Source organism: Lissotriton vulgaris, chromosome 8, assembly GCF_964263255.1.
Source record: "Lissotriton vulgaris chromosome 8, aLisVul1.2, whole genome shotgun sequence".
Classification (NCBI taxonomy): Eukaryota; Metazoa; Chordata; class Amphibia; order Caudata; family Salamandridae; genus Lissotriton; species Lissotriton vulgaris.
Genome location: NC_141696.1, coordinates 169,011,457 through 169,037,604, shown reverse-complemented (window position 1 = coordinate 169,037,604; position 26,148 = coordinate 169,011,457). Strand labels below are relative to the sequence as shown.

Genomic DNA, 26,148 nt, shown 5'->3' with positions numbered 1-26,148 from the left:
AGTTAGTTGGAGCCCCAGGTATCGAAAGAAGTCGGTAGCCCACTGATAAGGGACAAGGGACTGAAGTTTAGGAATTTCCTCCTTCAGGATCGGGAGGTTCAGCGCCCAGGACTTCTTGTGGTTTATTTTGAGGCCAGATGCCAATTTAAAGGACCGTAGCAGGGAGAGAAGGGCTGGGAGGGAGGTGTGCGGTCGGGCAAGCGTGAGAATCGGTTCCTCTGCGAAAAGAGCCACTTTGTGTTGCTTGCCACCAAGGGGGATGCCATGGATGTTGGGGGCTTGTCGGCAATGCAATCGCAATAGATGTGATATGACGGCGTATCGTAGTATTGATTGCGTCCCACACTACGGGGAAGGGGGTTTTGAGAATGTAATTAGTTTAAAAATAAAAATTTGTTACGGCCAGGGTTTCCACCACAAGGGCGATATGGGATGTGTGAGTTGACCATTGGCCCGCACCTGTGCCTGCGGGGAAAGATAGGGGGCCATGATCCGGGCTATCATTAACAGGCCCAGCCCTATTTTTTGGAGGACTGCCCGAAGAAAGTTCCAATGTACCCGATCGAACACTTTCTCTCTGTCAAGAGATAGTAAACATGCAGGGATGTTCTAGTGGTGGGCCTTCCCACTAGATGTGCAATATGACGCACGTTGTCTGCGCGCCCCTGATGGATGAAGCCAACCTGATCATGTTCAATAAGGCCCGGTAGGTGAGGATCGAGTCGTTTAGCCAATATTTTAGTGTCAATTTTAAGGTCCGTGTTTAAGAGGGCTATGGGGCGGAAGGACGAACAAAGAGTGGGATTCTTACCCGGCTTAGGAATGAGGGCGATTTCCGCCATCCCCATAGTGGGAGAAGGCCCGGCAGTGACGGTGAAAGAGTTAAAAAGACGCAGTAGGTGTGTCTGAAGCTGTGGCAAGAAGATGCAATAGAAGGATACGGGGGAGTCCGTCTGGGCCCGGAGACTTTCAGAGGGGAGAGCTCCTTTAGAGCTCTTGCAAGCTCTTCTCTGGTAAGTGGGTCCTCCAGTTGTTTGGCGTGATATTGACTGATCTGTGTCCAGGCGCATTTGTTCAGAATAGCTTGAACCTGGTCTATTGAGAGTGTGGCTTTGGCATAAAGGGACGAGTAGTATGTATGAAAGGCGTCGCTCTTGGACGCCTCAGTAGCAGCCCGCGTTCCATCGCCACTCTGGATGTTAGCTATGCCCACCTTGGCTGCCCGTACCCGCAGGCGCCTAACCAGAACCGTGGCCACCTTGTCCCCCCCCCCCCCCCCCCCCCCTCCTTCGTAGTAACGTTGCTCCAGTGCCAGGAGAGCCCGTTCTGCTTTATTAGTTCTGAGGGCACGTATTTTGCCCTCGGATAGTTGCCAGGCGTCTTCTATGTGTAAGTAAGGGGCCTGCCTGGTCCTGTTTTTCAAGAGCCTTATATCTCTGGAAAGGTTGTTCTCCAGAAGGCGTGCTTCCTGGACCCGTGCAATTGCAATAGATTTGATATGACCGCGTATCGCAGTCTTGAATGCGTCCCACACTACGGGGAAGGGGGTTTCGGGAATGTAATTAGTTTCAAAATAATGTGGGCATTTTTTTGACCGCACAGTGTCAACTACTGCTTGACATCTGTGGGGTGCTACAAGTAACACTCAAAGCTCCATGCTTATGCAGTTCTTGTGTATCCACTGTCTTGTTGCTAAAGAAACCTGTTTTTGTCTTTTCAGACGTCTGTCTAGGATTTACATATTACTCTTTGGGTTTTGGTACACTTAAAAGGAACGGAACAAGATGCCAAGACAATTCTTGTGGACCCACTGTCTGGTTGCTGATTAATCCTACTTCTCCTACCAGGTGTCTCTGTCTTTGGGTTTATTGTGGTTGCCTCAAACTGGATTTTAGTGTTTCATGTGGGAGGATGCTACGATTAACATAGTACACTTGCCACACACAACCTTCGAAGCCCAAGTTTATTATAGATGAAGACTTTCTCCATTTTGGAAAAGGACAAATTGAGTAGGGTTGGCCCAGTAATATTTACCCCATTGGTTAGGGTGTGTCCAGGGGTCATTCCCACACATCAGCTTGAGTCTGGCATAAATGTGGCATCTCCATGCACCAGCTTCAGTCCACTCCTGGGCCTGCGGAAGAACAGAAGAGGAGTGGGCCAACTGTCTGACCAGAGAGGAGCTTTGTAGGACTAGACATGCTACCTCTTGTACCCAGATGAAGAAGTGGACTCCAAGGGTCACATCAAGCTACAACAGGCCTTTCTTGAAACTGGCCAGCTGACAAGTGGCAATTGGACCTGGACTGGACTCTGCTGTTAGCCTCTTTCTGACACCCTTTGAGTCTTTAAGTGCCTTCCTTGAGGTCCTCTAGGGGTTTAGAATTGTACTCCTGTGGTGGATTTGGACTCAAAGGACTGAGGGCCTCATTTATATTTTGATGGGTGGCCTGTTGTTCCTCCATGGAGATGGAGTAAATTACTTGCAAGCTAGATAAAAAGAATGGAGGTAAACAAAAAAGGACAAACATGTAGTCTCATAAAGGTGGTGAGCATATGCTTTCAATCGAAGGTTAGGTAAAAAACAAAATTGTAGTGGGAGACAACCTTTCGAATGATCTTGTGTATGCGTTATCATTGTTTTACTATTGCATAATGGCCACTTTGTACAGAACCAATGCATCGGCACAGTATACACTATTCCAGGGTAGTACAGAGCAGCGATCTTGAATTATAAATGTGCATACTATAACATTATTTGACTGTCTAAACACCTTGGTTAGCATGGAATGGTAAAACAGTGAGATATTGTACACTATCTATCCCCAATTACGCTGCCACAGTTTGAGGTGCACGCAATGACAGGCGAAGTCCGCCACCACGGTTAAGTTCTTTTATTAAGGCACAACAAGACACAGCGCTGAATATTTCATTAAGCCCCTACGCGTTTCGGAGCTCCTTCTGCTCCTTGCTCACGGGGCGGGCATGCAGCGGCAGACGTAGGAAGAAAACAAGTCCCTGATTCGTCCTGTTTCATAGCTGCTATTGCTGACGTCATCTAAGGACTTCTGGGATTCGTAGTCCTCCAACCACCATACGACCCATGTTGGGCTCTGCCTCCTGCAAAATAAAATCAAACCCTTAGTCAGGCCTCCAAATCTGTGTCCGTTGAAGGTAAAACCTGTCATTCTGCAATTCGGTTTCTCATTTGTTTTCGAAGCTGCAGGCTTCAAAAAAAACCTTATACGGACACAGATTTGGAGGCCCGACTAAGGGTTTGATTTTATTTTGCAGGAGGCAGAGTCCAACATGGGTCGTATGGTGGTTGGAGGACTACGAATCCCAGAAGTCCTTGGATGACGCCAGCAATAGCCCCTATGAAACAGGACGAATCAGGGACTTTCAATCCTGAGTGTCCTTGGGGTCCAACTAGTTCACCAGGTACCTCCAGTAAGCGCCACAGAGCTGCGTTGCAGAGAGGTGTAAAAAGTGACGTGCCCTCTGAACACCTCTCTGCAACGCAGCTCCCTGGCGCATACTGGAGGTACTTGGTGGGCTAGTTGGCCCCCAGGGACCCTCCGTATTCAAGGGTAATTAATTCCCCAACTTCCAACTCAACAGGGGGCGCGTTTGCACAGTGGTGAAGGAAGGGGGCGGGGCCTGAGGTGACTTGTGCAAACACACCTTGTTGGGGAATTAATTCCTCTTCAATCCTGAGGGTCCCTGGGAGCCAACTAGCCCACCAGGTACCTCCAGTATGCACCAGGAAGCTGCATTGCAAAGAGGTGTTCAGAGTCCACATCCGTTTTAACACATCTCTTCAATGCAGCTCTGGCGCTTATATAATATAATATAATATAATATAATCTCACCTCACCACTAGCAGTGCACTTGTTTTTAGGTGGGCATGGCCATCTGATCGTGAAAAATGCTGTCACTCACTGTACAACAGAGCCAGTTGCTAAAATGAGCCGACCCATTGTCTCATGATGTATGGGGCTACGAGAGGAAGCAAGCGTGAATGACATTAAAGGAGCCATACTTAAAGCTGCTTTATGAAAATTGCAGTACTTTATAATGAAGTAAGGGATGTATTTTCTCAAAACACTCCAATTTTATGAAGATGGAGAATTTACAGACTGTGAGCCATTTTACTCCCTTTGTATCTATGCCCTTCCTAACCACATTCAGGGTTACCTTTTTGTCACAGGCACAATCAACTTGATTGGCAAGAAAAAGGAGATTTGGTTTTTAGGGTGAGCTCGTTTGCGGAAGAAACTACCAGAGCTGATATGTCACCTTTTTTTTTTTTGTCTTTTGAATTTAAGGGTTTAATCAAACAGTATGAAAACTCATAAAGGTATTCCAAAAAACTGAGCGGAGTTTAAAATATCAGTTCACTAATGTAGTTAAAAACATCTCTTCTGTTCAACTAAAAAATTCTTCCATGTACTCTAGACAAATTTGGATTTGTAGCAATGGGAGAATCCAATGTACTATGCAAATGCTCTTTCTGTATTACTGACATGTCCACCAGCCAACAATAGGTACTAAATGCTGCAGGCTATCCAATTACTGGATGGCACAAATAAGACCAGTAGGCTGCTCTTATGGATTCTCCATTCATTTTTTGCTATAGTGCAATTTAAAATAGAGGCAGTATTCCACAAATGTTTTTACAGATTTGCCCCTAATATATGAAATAGGATTACCACAGACCTTGCTCTACAAGAAGATTGAGATCTGCTGATGGTGGGTTGGCAATCTCTTTTGCATGCTTTTTTGGAGGAGTATGGTACAGCTGGTTCTTGGTTCATGCACGCTCGTAATGGAGCTACTTGCCTTGGCATGTAAGGGAACCAGTTACTGCTAGCTTTTAGGAAGTGATTACAGACATAGCTGTTTTCACTTTGGTATGTGTGAATCTTGCAGTTTTATAACTATTAATCATGTTTTTTAGCGTATTTGGTCATAGTTTAATTTCATGAACTATTTTTCGGATATTTGTTGTGTTCTAATTTTAATGTTTATAGTCCTCTTTTGCTTTTTATATTCTGTACATGTAAAGGTGTTTTAGGACTTATGTTATGGTCTCGGTGTTTTTTACATTGCTGGCTTCTTTTTTTAAAAAATGTTGTAAATATTTTTATTTGTCAACAATTGGATGATACAATATGAAAGTAAATAAATCAAGACAATACCATATTAAGTATGAGCATATATCAAGAGCAATATCACACATGGAGGGGAGCAAAGAAATGAATGACAGAAGGGAGAGAGTAGAACATAAGATAATATCCAACAGATAAATATTTAAACCAAAAAGCATTGTTAATCTAGAATAGACATCTTTATACATCAAATTGTATTGCATAAAACGGAGACCCCCCCCCCCCAACTTGCATTACATTCAACAACTGAGCGGATGCCTCTTGTCTTGGCCAATGCCTGTTCCATATCATACGTCTGTCTAACAAGAAGCCTCCAATCCATAACAGATGGGGGCTTTGGTGAAATCCACATCTGGGCAATAGTCAGCCTTGCCGAAACCAACAGAAAAGCTAGTAAACCTTTACTTTTGGAACCAACACACCTACGGGCCAACATAATTTCCCCTATCGTCAAAGGTATTTCCAACTCCAGCTTCTGAGAACCGAGGATATTTTGGCGGGTTCTAAACATCCTGCCAAAATATCCTCAGTTCTGGACATGTTACAAACATATGTTTAATATCTGCTAGATGTACATCACATCTTGTTCACTTTGTCCTATCAATAGTTATGTTATTAGACGTCCACTTAGCTATTCTCTCTGGGGTATAGTATAGAAGGCATATCGTCCGATATTGCTGCAATCTCCGATTAGTAGAATGCACCTCTTCTTTTATAGTACTAAAAGCTTGTGCGATGGTCCTAGCCTCTACGGGTATCTCCAATACCTTGCTTCATCGACTGGCCAATTTTTTGCAATCCTCTACTCTATAACTACCTAGCCATTGATACACCTTACTGATCATAGATTTCACAGATTTTTCATATATAAAATCCCAAACATCAGATCCAGTTTTATATTAATCAATTTTAGGTGCTTTTAAAAAATAATCCATAATCTGCTAATACTTCAACAGCATATGATTTGGTAATTTATGAATGATCTGTAATCTCTCAAAAGAAAGGAAGCCATTATGATCAAACAGATCACCTAAGCATACTACTCCCCAACTGACCCAAGTTTTTCCCGCCACTTCGTGGAATATCCCCGGTTAAACAGGTTTAGACCAAAGAGGAAATTTATTGTGATATAAAGATATATTGCCCCTGTGCAGGATCGCCCGCCAAATAAATATACTGTCCCGTACAGTCTTGAATTTAACGCTTTTAAAATAATTTGGATCGGTTATTCTGTACAAAAGACATTTTACTCTCTTCCCCCAACATAAATGTATGAAAAAAAGGTACTAGCAGGATTAATCCGGCTACGAAGGCGACCAAAAAAAGCGGACCAAAAATACTTATTAAAATCCGGCAACTCCAGACCTCCTTGACCGAACGGAAGCTTTAGCCGTTCTATCGCTCTCTCGCCTTTTTATATCCCCAAATGAAGCTACTTATCGTACCTTCTAGTCGTTTAAAAAAAGAATTGGCTTCTCCTAAATCCCGAAATTGTTAGTAAGAACATCTTATCAGCTGCCTTATTTAAGATTCCACTACCAAATTAGTACTGATATGCAAGGCTGTTTATGGGTCTGACCCCAAGTTTTTTAATTGGTTTTTAAAAATATTCATTGTCTAAACTGGCCATTTGGCTCACTCTAAGGCTAATCTACCAACAGTCGTAAACCAGCGGAAAAGCAGTCTGACTTCAAAATAATTATAATTAATTGATTATAGTTCTTTCTTTCATTACTGGTTTGAGATGTGTCCTAGACACTTGAGACCACTTGTAAGGAAGCTAGTTAAAAAATAGTGATTATGTTAAGGTTTGCTCTTCTTCCTTAGCTAGCTTTTGTTTTGTTTTCGTTTTCTTGGCTCTAATAGTTGACTGAGAATATAGGAATTCATCACCATTGCAAAGTTCTACGTTTTTGTGAGGAAGGAGCATGTAGGTGTTAGAATACGCTCTGTTTTGAAGTCCCTCAGGACATCCGAGTAAAAAAGTTGAAGTTCTCAATAGCCATATGCCGAAAACACTCTGAATATTCAGCAATAAAAGTATATTTCAAAGTAATTAGTACAGTTCAAAATAAGCTGTCTCATGCCAGTCAAGACGTTTGCGATACTGTAGCAAAAACATTTCAATCAAAAGTACTTGGCGTTCAACTTTTTTCCCAAACAATCAAACAATCATAGTACTCTACCAGAAACTGATACACAATGTTGTTTTTCTACCTTTACACCCTTCTCCCAAGAGCAAGTCAAAAACATTTTATCCAGCTCCCCAGATGACCAATGTCCTCAAAGTGTCATCTTGTAACCGAGGTTATTTCTGCACACCTTACACTAACCTTTAATGAAAGTATTCACACAGGCAGTTTTCCAAAGGCATGGAAAAGAGCAGCATTTCTTCCACTTATAAAAAAAAAAAAGAAGAAAAAAAAGGGCCACCCTTCCAGCATCCAACCCAATGAACTATCGTCCCATATCATACCTGCCCCTGCCCGCTAAAATATTAGATAAAACACTCAATTGGTAACTATCTGCTTTCATAAATGAAAACAATCTGCTAAACCAGTCCCAATTTGGCTTTCGGAGAAAGCATAGCATGGAATCCGCTCTCATATTAGCTGCAGTGAGCATCCGATCCATCATCGATAATGGAGACCATGCAGCTTTGATACTCTTAGATCTGTCAGCAGAGTTTGACACATTCAATCATGTCATTTGAACCAACTGCCTGCATGAGCTAGGAAGCAGAATTAAAGCTCTCTCCTTACAATACATCACGCTAGAGGAATTTGCCTCTACAACTTTAGCGTTGTAGCGTCCCCCAGGATTTTCTCCAAGTCCTACCCTATTTAATTTGTACATCATTCCTTTGGTTAAACTTGTCAGAACCTTTTGGATTCTCAGTTGTTTCCTATGCATGTTTCCTATGCAGACGACACACACATTTTGGTGTCTGTCACAGGAATTCCAGTTTATACAGCCTCCAGACTCTGTATAGAAAACAAATGAACTTGGATGGCAGAAAACTGCCTGAGATTAAACTTGTTCAAGACTGAAACTCTAATCTTCGTTAACAACACACATTTCTGGTCCCCAGAATGCTGGCCACCAGATATGGGCCCTGCCCCATCCCCAGTGGAAAAGGTTTAGAAACCTGGGGGGTCATTTTTGACAAACTCTTTTGAGAACCAACCCAATCAAACAGCCTCATCAGTCTTTTTTTTTTCTTCTTCTAAAGAAGAATTTGTACCCTAATATTCCCTCTTATCTTCAAACACAGATCACGTCGGCACTAATTTTATCCAGACTTACCGTAATGGACTATATATCTTCCTACAACAAAAGTGGTATCTAAACTTCAGACCCTACAAAATGCCGCACCCTGTCTCATTTTCAGTCTCGCCAAATTTCATTCAGCAACCATGCCACTGAACCAACTTCACTGTGGCTGACTGTGAGGAAAAGTATTGCATTATGGCCTTGTGCACTGCTTTTAAGGCACCGCACATCGAACCAGTTGCCCTTAGATGGTCCTTTCGCTGTTACATACCTTCTAGACCCTTACGTTAGTCAGGTTTGAAAAAATATTGAGGTGACAAAGTACAGACTCTCCCATGGAGGTGGTAGAGACTTTGTAATTCGTACTGCTAAATTATGGAACTCCCTTCCTTTTGAACTAAAAACCCCCCAGACCCTTTTTACTTTTTAGAAAAGCATTGAAAACTTGGCTCTCTTAATCCAGAGGCCATATTATATGTAGCCTGATCACTGGCCACCCTCACACACTGCAGCGCCAAGACTCCTTCGAGTATACGAATGCTATATAAAACTTTATAACCTATATAGCTTGTTGTAACTTTTTTTTTTTGATAATCAACTTTATTGGATATTTAAAACCGCAAAGGAAATTCATTGGTTGCAGCTCATTAATCAAACTATTGGTAACTTTAATTGCTGCTTTAGCTGATATTAAACTACAGGCTGTAATTAACCCTGTTCTAGATTCGGAATTGCTCACCCCCATTTCCATCCAGTCATTTATAACCCTGCTTGATTTGGAGGAATGAAATATATACAATATTGTGTTTTACATGCAGATGATGAACCTAAAGAAAATGATATGGAAGATAATGAAGATGAGAGTGACGGTGATGATGATGTTGAACCAATAACTGAAATAAGATTTGTTCCTAGTGATAAATCTGCATGTAAGTATTCCTCATTAACTTTCTCAGTGCCCTTAATATGTTATGTTATGTTATGTTATGTTATGTTATGTTACGGTGATTTATTGTGCGCACAGATACTCCAGCCAAGGAGCGTCCCGGCGCAGAGACAAGGTAGAACATAACACAACAGGAGAGTGAAAATAAAACCGCTAAAACAGAAAGGTTTTTATAGCCCTCCGGAAGGTCAAGAGGTCCTCCATCAGACGGATTTCAAGAGGCAGGGAGTTCCATGCTGACGCGGCCATTACCCTAAACGAGCGGCCTCCCATGCGACTGAGCCTGAATCTGGGGACCACCGCAAGGGCCAAACCCTGGGAACGGAGGCTACGGGTGAGAACATAGAAGGAAAGACAGCTCGACAGGATTTCCGGGCCAATACCTCTCAAGATCTTAAAGGCAAGACACAGAACCTTAAAGAGGATGCGCTTCCTAACCGGAAGCCAATGTAGGGAGCGAAGGACACCTGCCACCGAGCTGAATCTGGGCAGGCCAACAATCGCCCTCGCCGCAGCATTCTGAACCCGTTGCAAGCGGGTTAGCTCGGCCTTGTTAGCCCCAGCCAGGAGAGAGCTGGCATAGTCCAGGCGAGAGATGATAGTAGCCTGGATTACCAGCTGCCTGGTTGGGGCGTCAAAGAACTTGAGAACAGGTCTCAAGCCCCTTAGGAGTCCAAAACAGCAGGCCGCAGTTTTTTAGTGTGCCCTACAAAGGAGAGGCCCGCATCCAGCCATACCCCTAGGTTTTTCACCTCCGATACCGGGATCGGAGTAGGTCCCAACTCTGAGGGCCACCAGTGGTCGCCCCACAGCTCCACTCCCTTACCGACGACCATCACCTCCGTTTTTGTGGCATTTAGCTGAAGGCAATTGCCTGTCAGCCAGCTAGCCACCGCCTTCAGTCCAGACTGAAACCTGGGGGCCTCAATTTCCGCATCCCCGCTGAGAGTAACCGCCAGCTGTGTGTCGTCGGCATATGAGACCAAAGTTAGGCCCCACTGCCTAGCGACATCAGCCAGCGGTCTCAAGTATAGGTTGAACAACGTGGGGCTCAGCGAGGACCCTTGCGGAACCCCCATGGCCAGCGGTTGGTAATTGGACTTGAAGGGAGGGATGGCAACACAGAAGGAGCGGTCGTCTAAAAAGGAGCGGAACCATTGCAGCGCCTGACCGCCAATGCCAGTCTCCTCGAGCCGATGCAGGAGGATGCTGTGGTCCACTGTGTCAAAGGCGGCGCTAAGGTCTAACAAAATAAGCGCCGCCGTTTGACCAGCATCCAGCCTTGCCCGGAGATGTTCCACCATCACAAGTAACGCAGTTTCCGTACTGTGCCCAGCACGGAATCCGTTTTGTGTGGGATTGAGGGCATTGGTCCGTACCAGATGTTCAGACAGGGCCAGATTGACATGGGCCTCAGTGATCTTGGCTGGCCAGGGTAGCAACGAGATGGGGCGATAGCTTTCAGGCTTGGATGGGTCCAGGGTGGGCTTTTTGATAATTGGGGACACCACGGCTTGTTTTCACTTAGCTGGAACAACTCCCGTTTCCAAGGAAAGGTTGACGAGGGAACATACAGCTCGACGCCCCATAAAAGCCTGATCTCGGAAGAGAGCAGGCCTTACTGGATCGGATGGAGATCCAGATTTGACTTGCAACGCAAGTTTGTCAAAGCCGTCCAAGGTGAGGGGGGGGAAGACAAGCAGAGTAGTCTGATGGTGGGCCCCATTAGTACTTTCCCCACTGGACCCTATGCTAGGGAATGTCCGATAAATAGCTTGGACCTTCCCCAAGAAGTAGGATGCAAGGGATTCACAGTGGGAAAGGGAGCTTACGGTCATAGAGGAAGTCCGCTTCGTCGTAAGATCTTTTACGGCCTTAAAGATGGCTTTCGACGGATTAGAACTGTTCCGGAATTCAGTGGCGTAAAAAGCCGCACAAGCTCGGCAGATGGCTCGATGGTAGAGCTTGACGGACCTGGCGTATGCAGCTTTTAGATCAGCCCCATAGGTTTTCCTCCAAGCCCTCTCAGCCCGTCTGCAGGCACCCTTTAGGGCCCGAAGTGCGCCATCGTACCAGGGACCTGAATACCTAAACAACTCGTTTCTTCTGCATTTAGATAGTTTTACAAATTCAAACTTGCACACACAAATGAAAATTGATGTTTTATTGCTGTGGTTTCTACTCTGACATTTTCGATTCATTATGTATGAAGAGAGGGAGTGTGTGCAGATTGTTCAGGAATCTGTGATACCCAAATCCAACAATGAAGCCATGGCTTACAGTGATGTGTTGCATTGTGTCTGAACCCCGCATCACTGGATGATGATAGATCTAAGGAATGCAATTTGGGGTTGAAGGCCATGGATTCTTTAAATGTATCCACACATTTTGAGTTTAGGGACCGGGGATATTTGTGCTATTCTGAATTCTGGATCACCCATGATGCTAGGTGATTTGGAGAGATTTTTTTTTCACACCAAAGTCTTTTTTTGTGGATATTGACTTGATGGCAGAAAGCAAACCGTATAGAGGGTTGGCTATGCTATATATTTTTTTAAGAGTCAAATATAGTGCAAACACGTTCCTATGATATCGGGTATCGGAGCGCTTTACATGAGCACCAGTTTTGTTATGGATGGACACATTCATTTTTGTTAGGCATGGGGAGATTACGTGATTGGCCCAGAATCACAGGATGTTTAGCGTCAATGCTGAGACTCGTACCCGGTTTACTAGCTTCGAGGCCAACTTCTGTAGCCGAAAGGCTACATCCTCTACCCCAGTAAAAACTACCAACCCCAGAACTTTTTAAAACTGTGGACCGAGGGAGTCCAGGGAGTCCAGGGTGTAGTCATTTGTGTGGTTCCCAGTTTCCTCCCATGTTGTATAAAGTCTCCTCTCGTGAAAGGGAATAGTGTGTGTGTGTGTGTATATATGTATGTATGTATGTATGTGGAACACGCAGCCAGTAATGGGACACCACTGTGTGTTTGTTGTAGCAGATCACTGTGTCTGCATTCACAGCGTGGGACACCAAAACCCGAGATGGATCGCAGCCGGAGAGGTGGAGTGACAAGTTGTGGGAGGCGGGGCCATGAGTTTCCTGCTCCAATTAGGGAAGCTCCATCTACCTTAAAAACGAGCCCCTAAGCAGAACTGTATCCAGGTGAAGCGGGCACTGAGGAAAGTCGTAAGACTGAAACGCGTCTGCCCTCAAATTCACGATCACGAAAGACTTTGCACTGGGAAACCTTCCAATAAATCCTTTGTGCCACTGAGCATGTGTCGGACCCGTTTCTTTTTGGAGTGGGATTGGTGTGCATATTTGTCGGGAGCAAGCACCGATTTGCCGACACGCCTTCACGGTCAGGAGCTTCGCGCACAGCTTGCAGCGGATTGGGAGTAATGTTTGGAGGACATAGCGCGACGCCCCCCCAGTAGGTCGGAGATACTCACCTGAGTTAGAGACCGGTTGGGGAGTGAAGAAGCAGCAGTATGCTGTTTGACGTGGCACAAAATGGATACAACAGCATTGAGCCCTGCTGAGACTGTCGGAGGCGAAGTGGAACACGCAGCCAGTAATGGGACACCACTGTGTGTTTGTTGTAGCAGATCACTGTGTCTGCATTCACAGCGTGGGACACCAAAACCCGAGATGGATCGCAGCCGGAGAGGTGGAGTGACAAGTTGTGGGAGGCGGGGCCATGAGTTTCCTGCTCCAATTAGGGAAGCTCCATCTACCTTAAAAACGAGCCCCTAAGCAGAACTGTATCCAGGTGAAGCGGGCACTGAGGAAAGTCGTAAGACTGAAACGCGTCTGCCCTCAAATTCACGATCACGAAAGACTTTGCACTGGGAAACCTTCCAATAAATCCTTTGTGCCACTGAGCATGTGTCGGACCCGTTTCTTTTTGGAGTGGGATTGGTGTGCATATTTGTCGGGAGCAAGCACCGATTTGCCGACACGCCTTCACGGTCAGGAGCTTCGCGCACAGCTTGCAGCGGATTGGGAGTAATGTTTGGAGGACATAGCGCGACGCCCCCCCAGTAGGTCGGAGATACTCACCTGAGTTAGAGACCGGTTGGGGAGTGAAGAAGCAGCAGTATGCTGTTTGACGTGGCACAAAATGGATACAACAGCATTGAGCCCTGCTGAGACTGTCGGAGGCGAAGTGGAACACGCAGCCAGTAATGGGACACCACTGTGTGTTTGTTGTAGCAGATCACTGTGTCTGCATTCACAGCGTGGGACACCAAAACCCGAGATGGATCGCAGCCGGAGAGGTGGAGTGACAAGTTGTGGGAGGCGGGGCCATGAGTTTCCTGCTCCAATTAGGGAAGCTCCATCTACCTTAAAAACGAGCCCCTAAGCAGAACTGTATCCAGGTGAAGCGGGCACTGAGGAAAGTCGTAAGACTGAAACGCGTCTGCCCTCAAATTCACGATCACGAAAGACTTTGCACTGGGAAACCTTCCAATAAATCCTTTGTGCCACTGAGCATGTGTCGGACCCGTTTCTTTTTGGAGTGGGATTGGTGTGCATATATATATATATATATATATATATATATATATATATATATATTCATATATTCCGCTCCGTGGGGTTGTCCAAAAAGCGGGTAGCACTCGAGCCTGCGTGCGCCTTCCCCAAGGCGTTAGCTGGTATGGGCAGTTGCGTGCTTATAATAGGCCCGACGCGTTTCGGAAATTATTTTCCTCATCAGTGGCCAGCAGTAAAGTGCACGACGTCTACCATCTCCCTTTATTAAACCGAACAAGTGCTTGTGGGAGATGTAGTCCATATTATCCTGGATGGATGCACTTTCAAATTACTGCTCGTTCCAAAGGCTCTAACATGAGCCCCCAAACATCACTCCTGTCCTCATCCATCGCGCAGCTCCACATGTGAGACTCCTTGGATAGAGGGTCTCGTGGCCCCCGTTTCTTCGGGGTGATGCTACCCAGCGGCAGGACCGCAGCTAATACATTCCGCTCCGTGGGGTTGTCCAAAAAGCGGGTAGCACTCGAGCCTGCGTGCGCCTTCCCCAAGGCGTTAGCTGGTAAGGGCAGTTGCGTGCTTGTAATAGGCCCGACGCGTTTCGGAAATTATTTTCCTCATCAGGGGCCAGCAGTAAAGTGCACGACGTCTACCATCTCCCTTTATTAAACCAAGCAAGTGCTTGTGGGAGATGTAGTCCATATTATCCTGGATGGATGCACTTTCAAATTACTGCTCGTTCCAAAGGCTCTAACATGAGCCCCCAAACATCACTCCCGTCCTCATCCATCGCGCAGCTCCACATGTGAGACTCCTTGGATAGAGGGTCTCGTGGCCCCCGTTTCTTTGGGGTGATGCTACCCAGCGGCAGGACACAGCATGTTACGAGCCATGTGATCTGAGAACAGTAAAGAACATCCAAGCAGCATACTGGAAAGAATTAAATGGGTGGAAAAGGGATGGCCTTTTAACCAAGGACGAAATGAAATATTTGTATAATGAACATCCTGTTATACCGAACATATATTTCATCCCAAAGGTCCACAAAGGGGTTAGACCGGTACCTGGAAGACCCATAGTATCAGCTATCCATAGCTTGTTCGAAAACACCTCGAAATACATTGATCATTACTTGCAAGATTTTGTGACCACCCTACCAGCATATATCAGGGACAGCACAGATTTTTTGAGAAATTTGGAACAGTGTAAGTGGTCCTCAGATTTCCTGTTGATCACCATGGACATTGCTAGCCTTTACACTAGCATATCACATCAAGATGGACTCAAGGCTTTGAAATACTTTCTAGGCAAGAGACCAGTTGAACTACATAAACACAATGCAATGCTTTTGTCTATGGTTGAACGATGCCTCAACAACAATATTTTCTTATTTGATGACAAAATGTTCAAACAATTACGAGGTGTGGCTATGGGGGCATGTTTCTCTCCCACCTACGCGGGGCTCCACGTGGGGTGGTGGGAGGAGCATGTCCTCAGGACACAACACTCCACTATTTGGCAAGAAAATATTGTAAAGTACATGAGGTACATTGATGATATTTTTATCATTTGGAGAGGGAGCAGAGAAGAGGCGGAGAGTTTTGTTAATACTATCAATGTTAATGATTCCAACCTTATCTTTAGTGCTGACATTAGCAACACCAACATCAGCTTTCTAGATGTGCAAGTGAGTATAGTCAATGGCATTATAACAACAAGCCTGTACAGAAAAAGCACAGCGGGCAACACTATACTGCACGCTCATAGCTTTCACCCGGGTCACACTATCAGATCCATCCCCTATGGGGAGTTCCTTAGAATACATAGGACGTGTAGTTCATTAGAACAAAGGGATTTCCACCAAAAGGAAGCTATGAGAAGGTTGGAAGCTAGGGGTTACAAGTCCAGTGCCCTCATAATAGCGATGAATAATGCCAACAAACTAGACAGAACAAGTCTCCTGCAGGCCCCGTCCAATGTTGTGCCAATAACTGAAAACTGTAAAGACAACAGCAATGCCTTAAGATTGATAACTGGTTTCAGTCGGCAGGCCAATCAAATTTCCAAATTGATTAGAGGTCAGTGGTCAGTTATACTCACTGATCCTATACTGAAAGAGATTATGCCCAAGAAACCTGAAGTGACCTACAGGCGAGCATATAGCATGAGAAATGCTTTAGTCTCCAGTTCACCTGAAGCAACAAATAAAGATGATTGGTTGTCACCTCGGAAGGGTTTCTTCCGATGTATATCGTGTAGAGCGTGCAAATTTGGCACCAACACAAGATCATACACGACACCATTTGACAGCAAACCCATCAATATAAAAGCCCACTATACTTGCAAAACTGAGTTAGCAGTATATGTACTCACGTGCTCGTGCAATCTCAGATACGTTGGTAGCACGAAACTACCTGTGCACCAACGTATCCTACAGCACCTGAGGGCGATAGTGAACTGTGACAAGACCTATCCAGTAGCTCGCCATTTTGATCAATTTCACAATAGAAATCTATCCCATCTGAGCTATTTTGTAATAGATGCGGTTAGAACGAACAAGAAAGGTGGGGACTATGAGAAACAATTAAGACAGATGGAGTCCCTGTACATAGTTCGCCTCAATACCAAGATCCCGGGAGGTTTGAACATGGGAGAAGACTTGAGCACCTTTCTTTGAATTATGAAATTTGTTTCACACTGTAGGTCATTTGGGCTATTCAATAGATACATTCTGGCTGCCCCTTATGTAAAGCCGTGGACAATATTTGCTGAACGCTATAGTGTATGTACCATCCTGTTTTCACATGTGGGTAAAATTGGAACCTTATGCGGTAGCATATTTTAATGTAACTGAAATGGTTTAGTTAATTAGTTTTGTTTCCCATACCCCTTGATGTCTTCCAGTTTATCCAAGTAGGACATCTCAGCACTCCCTCACCTTCATTAATTTTCTTTTAATTTTCTAAAGCGGTATGGTAATACATTTTTCTTAAGATGTCCAATATTTATTAAGCCAAAGCATTGATCTCCAATCTCAATTCCACGGGTCAAGTGATAATATTGCAACAGTAGAAGTCTTAATATGTCAAGTATTGCTGAAGTGTGATAACCAATGGAATCTCTCTTTTTTTCAAAAAATTATGATAACTATCAACAAGGGTACTATCAGTATATTGGAAGGAATTGATTTTAAAATTGTGTACACAAATGAAATTATAATAATTGTTTGTAATCGTATTTGTACAGATAATATGTTGCGTATTTGCACAGAAAAAAATCTTGCGTATTTGCACATGCTATATTTGCACAGTTATAGTATTTATGCATTTGCACTTTAAATCAGATATTTCCTTTCAATTATACCCTTGTTCTTAATAGCATTTTTCGATTCTTACGAATTGTTATCACATTAAGCACTGAACAGCAATGACATGTTTTGATTATTCACATTGGGTTACCATTCCAAAATGGCCGAACTAACTGCAAGGTGCATCAGCACCTAATTTTCATTGTAGTCCTCTGTCTATGTCACTTGACCTCATGAGGAGGTTTTGGCGCGATGAAACAATTAAGGAATGTATTATTTAAATGGATTGTAAACCGCTTACCCGCTGACAGTAAGCAAGGGCGTTCGCGCCCGAAACGCGTCTGTGCACTGGGTTTTGTGTGAAGGCGTTGCACAAACTTTCCGGTTGGAATATATATATATATATATATATATATATATATATATATATATATATATATATTCCGCTCCGTGGGGTTGTCCAAAAAGCGGGTAGCACTCGAGCCTGCGTGCGCCTTCCCCAAGGCGTTAGCTGGTATGGGCAGTTGCGTGCTTATAATAGGCCCGACGCGTTTCGGAAATTATTTTCCTCATCAGTGGCCAGCAGTAAAGTGCACGAAGTCTACCATCTCCCTTTATTAAACCAAGCAAGTGCTTGTGGGAGATGTAGTCCATATTATCCTGGATGGATGCACTTTCAAATTACTGCTCGTTCCAAAGGCTCTAACATGAGCCCCCAAACATCACTCCTGTCCTCATCCATCGCGCAGCTCCACATGTGAGACTCCTTGGATAGAGGGTCTCGTGGCCCCCGTTTCTTCGGGGTGATGCTACCCAGCGGCAGGACCGCCGCTAATACATTTCGCTCCGTGGGGTTGTCCAAAAAGCGGGTAGCACTCGAGCCTGCGTGCGCCTTCCCCAAGGCGTTAGCTGGTATGGGCAGTTGCGTGCTTGTAATAGGCCCGACGCGTTTCGGAAATTATTTTCCTCATCAGGGGCGGCCAGCAGTAAAGTGCACGACGTCTACCATCTCCCTTTATTAAACCAAGCAAGTGCTTGTGGGAGATGTAGTCCATATTATCCTGGATGGATGCACTTTCAAATTACTGCTCGTTCCAAAGGCTCTAACATGAGCCCCCAAACATCACTCCTGACCATACCAACTAATGCCTTGGGGAAGGCTCACGCAGGCTCGAGTGCTACCCGTTTCTTGGACAACCCCACGGAGCGGAATATATATATATATATATATATATATATATATATATATATATATATATATTACATTATGGGGAAAAACGAGGGGCAATACCTGGAGCAAGAAAAGTAAACACAACATTAATGTTATATGAGGTAGTACTGTCCTCTCCAGAGATGCCCAGATTACTTCATATTCTCCATCCTTGTTGCTTGAGGTGAGCGGGACCTCCACGTAAGAGGGGCAAGGCAGGTGGGGTTGGGGTTCTGTATTTTTTATATTATATCCTGGTCTAGGGTTAACTAACTTTAGTATCTTGGAGTTTAAAGTCAAAGTCAAAATTTCAAACACTAGCCCAAAGCTTCCTAGCACGTGCAGCAAAGCTGGAATAGAGACATCATGATCTGAGTCTTGTAGATGGCCCCATCAGATGTGATTCCTCAGAATCTGCCCATCCCTGCCAGCTGATTGAAAGCAGGATGGTACTTAAGGAGAATGGACTCTTTGTAGCTGAGAAGAGGATAACCTCACTGCTGGTAGAGTGGGTGCCTGCCCAACTCAAATAAAGGGGCTTCTGCAAATGTTCAAGCTCACCCACCTGAACTGAATGAGTTCCTGGTGACTCAAGTGGTATGGAGTGCAGAGCTGCTAGGATGGCAAGGCTACGAGGGCATCAGCAAACTAAGAGGAAGATAAGGACCTGAACCCCACTAGTGAGGGGACTTTCTAGGCTGCATCGACAGTGGGACCCCAGGCAGAGGCCAACAGCAAAATGCCATCCAGGCCCAGTAGTCGCTGGATACTTCAGGAAAAAGGTCTCTTGTAGCTTGTGTCCCTGTAGCTGCCAAGCCAACTGACCCTTGGGACCCACCTTTGTCCGGGGTACAAGAGACCCATCTAACAGTTCTTCAGGGCTTCCCTAAAGTCAAAGATCTTCCACTGGTCCAGTAAGTGTTCTGAGAATGGTACCTTGGGGGTGCCACATGTATGCCTACTACCACCTAGTTAGGTAACAGTTCCAGGGGTAACCCTAACACTTTTTCAACAATTCCTGCTTGCCCTACTGCAAACAATACCACAGTGTCCTCACTCTCAAATCCAAGGTGAGGAAACCCTACTCCCCTTGTGTAAAGTAATTGAGACCACCAAGAGGTGTGGCCAGGGTAATGAACTGTTACTTCCTCTGTGGCCATTGAAAACTGATTCTTGGGGTAGCTTCCCTCCCGCCTGCCTTTGGTACCTGCCTGAGAATGGGGACACATGTTTACTTCTGACAGGACTGGCCCTGTCAAAAGTAAATGAAGTTCCTTGGCCCATCTCAACTGGTCTTCGTGTAAGGGTAAGAAAATGCCTCCCCTCTCCCAGGCCATTGTCTCTGCTCTGGCGGCAACTTTCACTCCTAATTCAGGCCAAATACAGGCGAGGCAGTTGCTGAAGAGCTCATAAGAATTCGCCACCAGTGACTTCAGTAATGGTAAAGGTAATGTTTGAAAAGTTACATTTCCAATATATTTAATAAAATCTGCCTTCATCATTAGTTTGAAGTTGTAAAAAATATAAAATAAGTCTTTGAATGGAGACTGTAGCTGGTACATGTGAACACTTAAAGATTTTAGTGTATAATATATACTTTGACTTTTCCTTTACACCATAACATCCTGACCAGCTACCATGTTTTAGGCTGCCTAGTCACGGGAGGAACATGCCATTTGTAATGTCATACATGTTCCACACTAAATTATTGAACACCCTACTTTGTGGGACGTAAGATGTGCTTATGGGTGGGGTGGCTTATTTAATATTTAAAATCCGGTTTCCTACCCTTCAAAAAGGTTATTTTGTCAACCCCTGTCAGGAAGGCTCACACTGATGCTACTGTCTGGCTACACAGGATAGACCTGATGCATTGTTTATATTGCCGCTGTTGATCTCTTTAGCCTGCTTGTGGAGGCCAGGAGCAATCTGGGCAAATACCTTAATAGGTCTGAGACATCTGTGGATTGGTCTTTACATGTTTAGATTGTACATCCTTGGGCTTTTTAAAGTTAAGTGATCCAGGCTAGTGGGCAAGATAATTTAATCCCGAAGTATGAGTTTGAGCCACTGAAATTCTTGCTGAATATCTTGCAGTGCTTTTTTATTGTTGTCAACTCTGCCATAACATAAGGTTTCTTCAGCTTGATGCCTCGCTAAGCTTAATTATTTTGTTTTTCTGAAAGCCTGCACTTCTGTTAGGATATTTACCCAGTGTCTGCCTTGAATGATCTAATAATGTCTGTGGGGTTCTCTCTGGAAATGTAGTCACAGTTAACAGAGGAGAAGTCTTATTGTTCCCTCTTGTGTTTACCTCCCTGCATTCACCTCTGGCCTCACCCTTCGATGTCAGGTGTGTACAAGCGCACTCTGTCGTGGATTCCCACAGAGTCTTCTGCAGTTGGTTGTGTGCAGAATGTTTCTTGCTTGCAATAGATTCACCAAATCCCACTTGGGGCACACCAGACTTAACTTTGCATCCAAAGGTATTATGCTTTCAGACCATCACATCGGACTGCTCCTTACCCCGACCTTGAGATACAAACTTCTTTGATTATATACTATATACGTGTGTTGGGTAAGGAGAAGATGGTGGAGGAAGTTGGGAGGGCGTAACCGCTTACAATTTTAAAATGTTTTGTCAGTGTTGTAGGTGCCTATGAGCACTCTGAACATGCCACTAACATGAGTACAGTTGTCCATCAAGCTTATATTTCTGTAACGTCTCACGGTATTTCGTGCTCCTTTTCATAAGTAGAGGAGTAGCAGTTGCTGCACCTTCAAAATGGCAGAGGTGGACAGGATGATGCTAATCAAGAGATCCTAGAGCCCTTAACCTCTACCCTGCGGCGCCCCATAGCCTTCATCTACTTTGGGGATGGGTTGGCTTTGCTCTAACTTCTTTCGCCACAGTCTGTGTCAATTCCTCTCCGTGCAACGTTAAATAATTACAATTGCAGGAAGGGGGTAGGACATCTGTGCTCTCATGTTTACGGGCATGGAACCAAAAGGGCCAGAGTGAATCTAATTGCCTCACACATGATTGTGGAAGAAGGCTTACCCGTTAATACATTTAAATGAGGTCACAATTGCAGGGTCTCCCCAGTGTAGCATTTCCAACCCTATTAGATCTAATGAAAACTCTCTATTATATATTGTTTCTGAAACTAACTCTTGCCAAAAAGCTCAAATTGATGGGTGGGTGTGACGCTTTCACTGTTGAAAAAATAATAATACACAAGTACATCTCTGCGCTAATATTGTTTTGTACTTAGTTGTTTGCTTGAATCACTGCTGACTGGGTCTTGTGTACCTTTTCTTTGTTTTGTCAGTGGAAGCTATGTTTTCCGCCATGTGTGAATGTCAGGCTCTGCATCCAGACCCGGACGATGAAGATTCTGATGATGATTTTGAAGGAGAAGAGTATGATGTAGAGGCACACGGTTTGTGAAGAGATTGTTTTCTTTGTACAAGTACATATTTATTGCACAGTTGAACTGACTTAAACTGTGGCATGGTCAATGTGCTTGCATAGGTAATCTTACAGTAGCAGTTTTGTTTGTGGGAAGGAAAAAGCAGGGAGACTTTCTAATGTACTAACTGATCATCCATCTGATGTTCTTCTGAACCAGGAGCAAATGTAGCCTCCTTGTGGCCAATCAAAACCTGACCTGCAAAGCTCTAATTTAAAGACTCTCCTACCAGGCAGCTTTTAGCTACAATACAACCAAATGCTTTTCTCCGACTATGCCAAAAACGTAATGGTCTTGGCCCACCCCAATTCTTATAATTAGTTGCCGTTTTTGTCACTCTTATTTGCTTGCCTTTTGTAGGGAAGTGGCAATTTTTGTTGTTGTTTTTTTTGTCCTCAGTTGCCTTGCCCCTTACTTAGGAAATACCAACCACCTTGCATGTCCCTGACCAAGAGGCGGAGCGAAGATAGTCTTGCCCATCTCTGGCGCCAGAACTCGAGAATACTTTCCTGGTGGCAGAGAGGTCCCAAGAAGAAGAGGGGTTTTAAGATCTTGGGCTGACTCCATCTAGGTATATTTCAACCTATAGGACCAAAAACCGTAACGAGGCCAGACCCGGTCCAAGGAGTGTTGATGGCATAATCCTAGGACCCGGGGAAAAGAAAAAAAAAACGAAAAAAAAAACCCCGGAACACTATCTCCATTGTGTCAGCAGATCCCAAAAGGCCAGGTTACGTTTATTGCAAGCTCTAGCCATGTCCACCTTTGATACTTCATATAGGGACGTGAGCCAACCTGAATATGATGGAGCAATTTTTTCAACCCACTGTATACAAATCTGCCTTCTAGCCAACAAAATGGCATAGAACAAAAAAGATCTAGCCCTGCCGGTGATGCTGTCCTCCAAGCCAAAGATAAGTGGCAATGAAATTACTAATGATGTATTCAGGATAGAGTTCCGGGTAGACATCACTTCCTCCCAGAACCTACCGATGTCAGGGCAGTCCATGAACATATGAATGTCCGATGCTTCCAATAGATTGCATTTATTACATTTCTTGTCTGGGAGAAATTTGGAAAGTCTCAACGGTGTTATATATGCCCGATGGGCTGTAAACAGGTGGTTGCGTCTTAACCATGATGGCTTCACAACTTTATAGAGGAGCGCAAAAGATCTTAACCATACCTCCTCACACTGAAAGCCAGTCGCCTCTCCCCACAGTTCATCTGGGAGGGTAAAGTCCCCGTCAATTTCCTCCTGCAGCTGCCAATACCAACAGGCCACCTCCTTGCCTCCCCTAGGTCTTTCCACTAGCAACTGCTCCAGGTAACTTGACTTCCCAAAGTGTACGTCTTTACACCCCTGAGCCCTCCCCCAGCTTTCCAGCTGGATGAATTTAAATCTGGAAAGCGCTGGACCTATACGATCATATAATTCATCCCAAGCAATTTTGTTACATTGTTACCCCACTTTCTGCCTGCTATTTGATAAGATTTCGACTGGAAGTGCACTTGGTCCCTGCTAACCAGGCCCCCAGTGTCATATCTCTTTCCCAAAACTGTACAGTTGTTTTCCCCAATTGCCAATACCTTTATCAGTCTCTATAAGTCTCTAGTAAATGGTACCCCAGGTACCTAGGGCCTGATGTAGTAAAGAGGGTCCCTAAGGGCTGCAGCGCACATAGTGAAACCCTAAGAGACCCCTCACCAAACACATGCAAGACAGCAACTGCAGGATGCGTGTTTATGTGCAGGCAAAAGTGAAAATGTGAGATAACCCCTCCCTGTGTGCCCTGTCCCTTAACACTGCATGTAGTATTTGTAAGTCACCCCTAAAGCAGGCCTTACAGCCCTAAGGCCGGATGCCTAATATTATGTAAGGCTATATCTGCATGAGCAAATATGCCCATGTGCTGGCTCCCTCCCCCACCTTGTCTAGGTGCCCTTTGGCACCTAGACAGGCAGTAGAATTAGCTAGTCAGGTAGGCGTACCCATCCCCAGGCTAGAACCACCCCTAAGGTAGTGTAACCTGAAGTGGACATGACCTTCCAGAGTTGGTCGTCTTAGTGATGATGCATGTAAGAACTCCGGGACATGGTTATGCCTACTTCCTGCATGAAGGAATCATATAGGGTACCTAGTAACTTCAGGGGTAGGTAGCCCATTGGCTACTACACTACACTCCCCTAACACCCCTAAATTCAGTATTTAGGGGAGCCCCTGGCACCAGAAAATCAGAGCCTGCTGACCTCAAAGAAGAAGACCTAGCATGGAGATGCGCAACAAGCAAGAACAGAAGACACAGCAACTGACTTGGCGCCAACCCTGCCAGCCTGCTTGCGGACTATGACCATTGCACCAAAAGATGTCTTGTCCTGCAGCTGCTGTCTCTCCAAAGCCTGGGAGACCTGCCAGCACATCAACCAAGAACTCCAGTGAAGCATCAGAGCTGCTCCCCTGCATCCTGAAGGCACCCAAATAGACTGTGAGAACTCCAAGATCACGAAATCCGACACCAAAGAACACCATTGCGCTCGGCGCTCCAAGCCCCAGTTGAAGTGGGACAACAGTGCCAGCATGGTCCCACCTCTGCAGCCCTCCAGAGACAGAGCCCACTGTGAAGTCCCTGATGTCACCTGAAGCCTCTGTTAGACTGCCCCATCTACTGCGTTTGCTCCCTGAAAGGAAAATCTGATGCCTAAAGACACCTCTGCATCCGTCACCCCTGGCCCGTGCAGAAGAGGACCAAAGGTGTACCCATGTACCAACGCATCGTTAGGCCTGAGCCCCCCTGTTGGTGCAGTCCAACTGGCCTCCCAGTCCAAGCCTGGCACTTCTTTACACGATGATGCTGTTTTACAATCTTGCACCCGGCTGCCCTAATGTCGCTGCTGGTGTCTTGCTGGTGCTGCCTTGGACCTTGCCCTACACTCTCCTTGAGTCCAGGAGATTGGTACTGTAAGTCGCTGTACTCAACTTGTCTGCCGTACTTGTTCTTCCTTCCATAGGATAGCATTGCAGCGTATGACAAATGAACTAGGGGTCTACTTTTTAAACGTAAAAGTATTTGTTTTGCTACACGTACTTACCTGGCCGTATTGATTCTGGTGCCTAAATATATACATATAAAGATGCGTGCTATTTTTATAAATTGGTGTGGATTTCCTTATTGAGTTGTGTGCATCATTTATTGACCATTGTGTGTTTTTGCAGATGTCTAACTCCTCTCAGATAAGACTGAGCCTGCTCGACAATACTGCCCCCTAGGAGAGTGCGAGAAAGGGCCTCTTTTGACCTGGTTAGCCCACACTTTTTGCCTAGTATTTGATATGTTTTGATTGTAGTGCACATGGTCCCTGCCAACTTGTTCCCTTGTACCAGTGCTTCCTCCCTAAAACCTACCCACAATTGGTACTTCTGCCCCCTGTAAGTCCCTAATAAGTAGTACCCTGAGTACCTAGGGCCTGGAAGCTGAAGTGTCCCCTGGGACCCCGATCACTAGGGCCATGCCAATGCTGTTGCAGCTTTCATGCCCTAGTGAGGGGAAAATTAGTTAGTCAACATGGCACCCTGCCTAGGTGCCATGACAGCTAGCACTGCCTGTAGGTATAGGGTAGTCACCCCTCTAGCAGGTCTTGCAGCCCCAAGGCAGGGTGCATTATACCACAGTTAAGGGCATATCTGAATGAGCAGATATACCCCTACAATACTTAAGTCCATTCTTGAAAATTGTAAGTGCCAAGGAAGCCAAAAGGAATTCATGGGCTGTAAACTCGACAACTCAGCACCATGATGACTTAACTGAAACCAGAAGTGTTTGGTACCAAACAGCTGCTTGTAATAAATCCATACTGATGCCAGTTTGAGATTTATTAAAGCATTTCGATCCTGGGGCTTTAGGTCGCTTCAAAACATTGCAGCAGCCAGATACAACATATCCAATCGCACAGTGTTTCAACGAAATTGTTGCAAAACGTCTCTTGTTAAAAAAAAAATCCATGTTTATTCGCACTTGTTCAAATTTTTCCTTAATAATTCAACCTTTTCTCAACTGTTCACAATAAGGCTGTCCGTCATCCCAATTTTTTCAAATGAGGTAGTTATGCCAATCCAGGCCTTTTACTGCGTCATGTGGGTTGAATCATTTCCCGCAGCTAAAAATATATCCCAAATCATTTTGGGCCCTTTAGCGCCCTTCTTCAGGGGTAGCTGTTAGATTAAAATAAAGCCTCTGTTAGTCTTACATATTTGGCAACTGTTCTATGT

General features: G+C 44.9%; 1 protein-coding gene across 2 annotated transcripts in view; it reads left to right on the top strand.

Moving 5' to 3' along the window:
* CLNS1A (chloride nucleotide-sensitive channel 1A) overlaps window positions 1-26,148 on the top strand; it is a 157,050-nt gene that overhangs the window by 14,087 nt on the left and 116,815 nt on the right. For both annotated transcript variants that reach the window (XM_086933894.1, XM_086933895.1), the window contains exons 3-4: window positions 9,263-9,373; window positions 21,741-21,851. In XM_086933894.1, coding sequence (XP_086790020.1) covers window positions 9,263-9,373; window positions 21,741-21,851 — 222 coding nt within the window. The remainder of the gene's footprint in view (window positions 1-9,262; window positions 9,374-21,740; window positions 21,852-26,148) is intronic.